At 41.8% G+C, this 7,120-nt stretch overlaps 1 protein-coding gene across 1 annotated transcript; it reads right to left on the minus strand.

Moving 5' to 3' along the window:
• Window positions 1-1,839: 1,839 nt before the first annotated feature.
• LOC311148856 (aquaporin-4-like) lies at window positions 1,840-6,258 on the minus strand (the record flags this gene model as incomplete). Its single annotated transcript, XM_084185852.1, has 4 exons — window positions 1,840-2,112; window positions 2,521-2,601; window positions 5,151-5,315; window positions 5,875-6,258. 4 exons carry the CDS (start codon window positions 6,256-6,258, stop codon window positions 1,840-1,842), a joined length of 903 nt encoding a protein of 300 aa, XP_084041978.1.
• Between the last annotated feature and the right edge of the window lie 862 nt (window positions 6,259-7,120).

The following is a 7,120-nucleotide window of genomic DNA, read 5'->3' on the forward strand; positions in this document are numbered from 1 at the left end:
GACACTGTCTGTTCTGCAAACTTTGTAAGAGCAAGTGTCACTAATGAGCTGCTCTGTAAAAATGTTATTGTGTATTTCCCAGTAATTTTACATTAACTTAACTGGAAACCATTTGTCAGTAAATTATTGTAAAGTTCATAATAACACACAGGCAACTGGCTGCCACTTGCAATACATGCCAGTAACCTACTGTGCCTTCAGTGACTCTTCTGTTGACATACATTACTTGCTAATTGGCAGCATACTGTAGCAGTGGCATGCTTGTGCCTTCCCAAAAACTAAAACTCAAGCCTTTCCTGAGGTCGTTGGTGCCCTCTGCTGTTAGACAGTGGTAAGTACACCTGCACACTGCTCAAACTTAAGTTTAAGTTTATAGCCTCAAACATGCAGGGTATTTGTTTTGGAAAACATTGTATCCCCATAGTGCTGGGATAGGGAAAACATACTCTACATTATAAATCCTGTTGCTAAATCAATCAACCAATTAATTAATCAATAAATTAATCAACCAATCCATCGGCCAGTTAACTTCATTAGTTATGAGGTACCTCAGTATACTGCAGCACAGCTCAGTGGAGAGACAATTTATATAAAATTCAAGAGATATGCACAACATTTTAACAGTAGAAAAACAACATGAAACAGCTACATGATCTGCTCTTTACACAATCACTCAATAGATTATAGTATTTACCTAAAACAGAGGAAGATCAGTCTGTGAGTGTATGAGAGTGTGTGCGTCTGTGATTAAGTGCTTGAATTAATCTGTATCGCTGAAGTTATAGCGCGCTTGAAATTTAAAGGTAATTTCCGATTGAGCTGAGATATGCGGTCTCCACTAACGTGGGGAAATTGCCTTTAAATTCCTATGCGCTGTAGCGCAGCTCTTCAGCGCTACGGATTGAATCGAGCCCAAAATATGTTTGTGAGAGAGAGGGATAGGAGGGGAGGACATATTAACAAAAGCAATAATCATAAGGAAGGGAGACAGTAAAAGAGTAAAAATAAATACAGTAAAAGTATAATAAATCTCTCCAATCCACCTCCAATAATCTTTATTCATGAACATTGTTCATCCCTGCCACATCTTATTTACATATGTAACCGGTGTGAAATGGCTAGCTAGTTAGCGGTGCACGCTAGTGGCATTTCAATTGATAACATCACTTGCTCTGAGACCTTGAAGTAGTTGTTTCCCTTGCTCTGCAAGGGCTGTGGCTTTTGTGGCGCGATAGGTAGCGATGCTTCTTGGGTGACTGTCGTCAATGTGTTCAGAGAGTCCCTGGTTCAAGCCCAGGTTGGGGCGAGGAGAGGGACGGAAGCAACAGTCTGTGTGTGATATAGCCATATATGAACTCATAAGTTAGTAAATCAATATCTGTTATCTATTGGAGAAACATCTCATATAGATCATTCAGGCCATAAAGGATGAGAAGAGAAAGAGAGGAGCACCCAGTAGAAAGGGTGGAGATTTTAACACGCACACTGAGAAAGGAGGACCGCGGCTGTATGTTATCTAGGGGTTGGTCTGTATTTGTGTCTATATTGCAAGTGTCTACATACAGAGTATGCTGTATGTGTTAAGTCTGTCTGTTTCTCTACAGAAGGCAAATCTATGGTTATGTCTACAGTCTTTGACTGTCAGTTTGCATAGCAGGTCAGTCTCTGTAAGAGGTCAAGTCAGTCATAAGAGTAAGTCTTTAGGTCGGTCTCTGTCAGTATTTAAGACATCAGTCTGTCAGAGATCAGTCTCTAAAAGATGTCAGTCTCTTTGAGGGGAGGGTATAGGTTAGGGGACTGTACAGCGGTCTGGTCTTCTCTCCCAGTGCACCTCACTAGTCATACAGAGGAGAGCACCTCCCCTGACGTCTCTCTCTCCCTCTCCTTCTGTTCGGCTCTCTCCACATCCATCACGGTGAAGGGGTGTTCTTTGACCAGTTGGACGCGGTCTGCCCTTAAGCTGCTCTGGACCTCGCGGTATTTGGTGGAGGTGAAGTCAGTCTTGGAAAGGACCTCAGTATAACGTCTCTTCAGCTCAGGGTCGGGACAGAACAAGTACTCATACAGAGTTGCAGCTATCACACCGCCCAGCACTGGGCCTACCCAGTACACCTGAGATGAGACAGAGGGAGAACTGTTAGTATAATGTAGATACCTGTGTGTGTATGTATGTATGTATGTATGTATGTATGTATGTATGTATGTATGTATGTATGTATGTATGTATGTATGTATGTATGTACGTACATACGTATGTATGTACGTACATACGTATGTATGCATGTATGTGTCCCTATGTGTGTCTATGGGTGCGTCAGTGTGAGAGCATAGCAGTGTGTGTGATGTATCTGATGTATATAAGTGAAGTTGTGAGAGAGGATGTATGCGCTTGTGTTTGAGTGATTGCATGTGGTTGTATAATGTTGTGTGTAGCTTGTGTATGGTTGTGTATGGTTGTATGTGGTTGTATATGTTTGTATGTGGTTGTATGTGCATTGTGTATCATTTGTTCTCTCTTACCCAGTGGTTCTCCCAGCTCCAGGTGACCATGGCAGGTCCAAATGATCGAGCAGGGTTCATACTGGCACCAGTGTAGGGGATCTAAACAGAGGAGTATAGAGATATTACACACATATACTAATTGGGACATTCCAACCAGAGGACTTGTGTAGTGTAGTTTCCATGGTTATTTTGGCCCCAGGTAGCAATATGGCCAGTTTGGCAAACCATCATGGATCCAAACTCCTACACTGGCGATTGCAATGGAACATTCAGTAATTTTGTTAATTAACAGGTAATCTATGAAAATCTATGGTAACTTTTGTAATTTATACTTGAACAACATGTGTTATTCAAAATGTTTTCATATATACAGTAGTATTCCGTTTTTATATCTGTGTCCATATTGTCCATGAGTTTCTAGTCGATGGATAGACCATATGGTTCAAGAGGAAATAGCCATACGCGGGGCTCTAAAGTGCGACGGAATATTTTGCTGTGCGACCAGAAGTTTTATTTTGGGAGCACTGTGGGACTATGAAAAAAATATCCAAGATAATAATTGTTGTAATGATAAGGCTTTCCTGTACCGTTGTTTCCGAGTGCTTTAGAGAAACAAGCGAGAGCAGATTCGTTTGTGTGAAGGTTGCATCATTACTACAGCGAAAACGGCTTGCTTCTAGCCCAACCAGGTCAAAAGATCTGACCGATATTCCCGGCGCAACATTTCTATCTTCCTAATGCTGGGACCGCATTTTACATTAAAAAACCATGTCGTGGGCTGTTCTAAAACTACTCGCGCGTCGACGTTGTTAACCATTTGTTTTCACTTTGTTCAGTCATGTTACCTCATTGGCTAGCTTCCTAACAAGCTGGTAACTTTAACCAGTATATCTAAACATTTGGGGGCACAGAAGGAAAGGAAAAGGAGATCAATGACCATGGCAATGAACGAAAGACAGATCGCTTGCATGTCTTCATCACAAACCTGATGTTTTTAAAGAGACAGTTTGCCATTTAATGTAACGCATGTCAATAGCAAAATTGTGCTTTTACACTGGGGGGTGTCGTCACTAGTTACCACAGCCACAATGTCATAATTATGCCTAAACCCTGCCTATTTCTACTATTTCTCTTCTTAAAATCCGATTTTAAACTTAACCCTAAACGTAACCACACTGCTAACCATACACCAAACCCTAACCTTACATTAAGACCAAAAATATTTTGTTTTCATGAATATTTACAATAAAGCCATTTATGAATTTGTGGCTGTGGTAACAATGTAGAAACCTAATATCCCATTAACATTTGAGTAATTTAGCAGACGCTCTTATCCAGAGCAACTCACAGTTAGTGAATACATTTTTCATACCGCCCCCCCGTGGGAATCGAACCCACAACCCTGGCATTGCAAGCGCCATGCTCTACCAACTGAGCTACAGGAGGCACAAATGACTTTGTAATTTCAATAAAAGGTATTCGTATCAACATTTTAGCTTTTATAATAAACTAATGTATTTACAGTGTTACATATTAGTTTCTAGGCCACAACATGTGCTTCAAAAGTAGCTAGAACTCATATAGGCCCAATACATGCTGTATCTCAATCAATTTACAAAATGTTATTTTCTGGTGCTCCTTAATTTCATTTGGTGCTCCTAACTTATTTTATTTGGGAGCTCCAGTGCTACCAATGAAATGTTTTAATTTAGAGCCCTGGCCATAGGTCAGACCTACCTCTTCAAAGAGTATCTTTAATAATCCCACAGCACCCCCACCCTGCAAAAACATAACATTACATAAAAATAACTAACACCATTTCAATTTGTGAACTAACACTCACGCTTGACTTTTTCCTACGAGACTGCCTTTGCTGATAGCTAATTTATTTAGGAAAAATGTATAACTGAGATGTGGTTGTCTCACCTAGGCATCTTAAAATGAATGCACTAACTCTAAGTTTCTCATGAAAAGAGCGTCTGCTAAATTACAAAAAAATGTAATGTAAAATGTAGCCTGATTAATGAAAAAAGCATCTAATCAACAATGGCATTATTTTAAATTAACTATGCAACTCTTCCAACTACTGTCTTTTTTGGTGCCAAAACATTTACAACAAAGACTAATTGACATAGTAAAATAAATAAAAGTGTGTAAAAACACTCATGAATGGTATTCACTAAGTTGATGGTTTATATTTATGATGTTTTACAGCTTTGTCTTTCCATTTTTTTTATCATCTTATTTTATTATTTTATATATTTTACACGTAATAAGGCCACAATAAAATAAAGGTTAAATAAAATAAAAAAATAAAACCAGAAGACCAGAGATAATTACAGACACTTGTGATAAACTGAAGTAGCTACCCAAAAAGGCCCCTAGATGTCATGTGAGAAAATTCCCCAAAACATTGAAAGTTACCAAAGTTCTGGTAGTTTACTGGTACGCTTTCAATGTTATCAGTAATATACCCTCCCTTTGCAACCCTAGCTATTGCTGAAAACAGGTTAGTGTTGAGGCTAGGGTTAGGGCTAGAGTTAGGTTTAGGGGCTAGGGGTAGGGGGTAGTGCTAGGGTTAAGGTTAGTGTTCCTCGTTGACTGATGAAGTGTTGCTAACTCTGTTGGCTATCTGAGGTACTACTCACAGCAAACAGGTGTCCAATGCAGACAGAGAAGCCGATGGCCAGGGCAGCCGAGCCCTTCAGGTCGCTGCGTTTGGAGTCACAGGTGGCGAACACAGTGAAGACGAGCTCAAAGGTGATGAAGAATTCTATCACCAGGGCGTGGCCCACAGAGATACTGGTGTTCACCTGGGGAGAGTCACATGACCTTGGTTAGCCAACAGGACAGGATGTAAGGCCCATGCAGTAGACATGAGGACAAGGTCTGAGTCCCAAATGGCACCCTATTTCCTATAAAGTAGAACCCTTTCTGTGGAAAGGGTTCTACATGGAACCCAAAAGGGTTCTACCTGGAATCAAAAAAGGTTCTTTAAAGGATTCCCACTGGGCACACACTGGTTGAATCAACGTTGTTTCCATGTAATTTCATAGAAATGACGTTGAACCAACGTGGAATAGATGTTGAATTGACGTCTGTGCCCACTGGGTTAGCTTATGGGGCCAGCCAAATAACATATTTAGGCTCTAGATATAGCACATTTTATTATAAGAGTGTAATTTCTCTTCAATGATGATGAAAACAGTTAACATACCCTATAGTCAGTTTGAATAAGTCAACAGAATTGGCTTTCAGACAAAAAACTCCAAACACTCAACTTCTATTCATTCTACAATTAAGACGACTATTTCAGTCACATCCAGATTATCAATGTTAAAGTCCAGAGTCAATCTCCCCCCTCCTCCTTACTGATGTGACGCCCATCTCGCCCCTGACGGTGCCTGGAGTAACCCCGTAGAGCACAGCCGCCCCCACTACCGCCCCCAGACACTGGGCCAGCACGTAAAACACAGCCTTTGCCAGGCTGAGTCTCCGAGTCACCACCATGGCAGTAGTCACCGCAGGGTTAATATGGGCTCCGCTGATGTGTCCGAAGCACTGGACCAGGGTGGCGATACTGAGTCCGAAGCAAAGGGAGATGAGGACCAGGTCAGGGTGGGGTGGATGCTCCTCCTTGACTGCCCAGTTGATGGTGGAACCCAGGCTGAGGAGGACGAAGATCATCATGGCCAAGAACTCCGCCCCGACGGAACGCCAGAACTCCTGCGTCCAGATCCCCTTGAAGGCAGCCATGATCTGGTCACTACAGCAACACGCAGGCCAGGAAGGAGAAGAGATGGGTTGCCACTGTTCGGTACGTAAAGGACTGACACACCGGGACCAACACGTCCTGCAGAGAGGGAGAGAGAGAGAGACCGAGAGAGAGGAGAGAGGATGAGGATGAGGGAGAGGATAAAGAAGAGGAGAGAGAGGGTAAGGTGGAGGGGAAAGAAAGAAAGAGTGAGACAGAGAGAAGGAAGGAAGGAAAGGGTAGAACAAAAACAGTGTGAGAAAGGAGACAAAGGGAAAGCAGGTGCCCTCCAGCTTCACTCACTGGTAGCTTATAAATATACGTTTCTTTTACAAAAATTTTAACAACAACTTTGGCCCTGCAGTGCACTGTTAATAGATGATGCTGATGATGTTTTGTGTGTATCCATCAACATCCCCACACTGCTGATATAGGCTACACTGCTCAGTTTGGGTAGGGAACAGACAGATCATCGCTGATTATAATAGCCTATCTGTCCATTATGAAGCCTTTCGAGTTTCTCCGCCATTCTAGTTCTAATTTGCGCGCAATTCTTATGGAAATTTGTTCCATTTGAGTGGCTCGCTCTGCGCACTCCACATTCCGGGATGCACCAGATGGGAAAGAAGCAAGGGGGGAGAAGAGAGACGATGGGACAACAGAGATCGTAAACAACCACCATACAGAATGAGAATGAGAGGTGCAGACCGGAGCCTACCAAAATGGGCAGGACAGAGAACACAACAGAAAAACAACTAAATAATACAACGCCATTTTCGTTATAAAAATAACCAAGGTTATATATTAGGCTGCAAAAGGGACACATTATATTTTATATTCACGTATGTGGTGAGAATAACTAAT

This window comes from Coregonus lavaretus, assembly GCF_964263955.1.
Source record: "Coregonus lavaretus genome assembly, chromosome: 21".
Lineage (NCBI taxonomy): Eukaryota > Metazoa > Chordata > Actinopteri > Salmoniformes > Salmonidae > Coregonus > Coregonus lavaretus.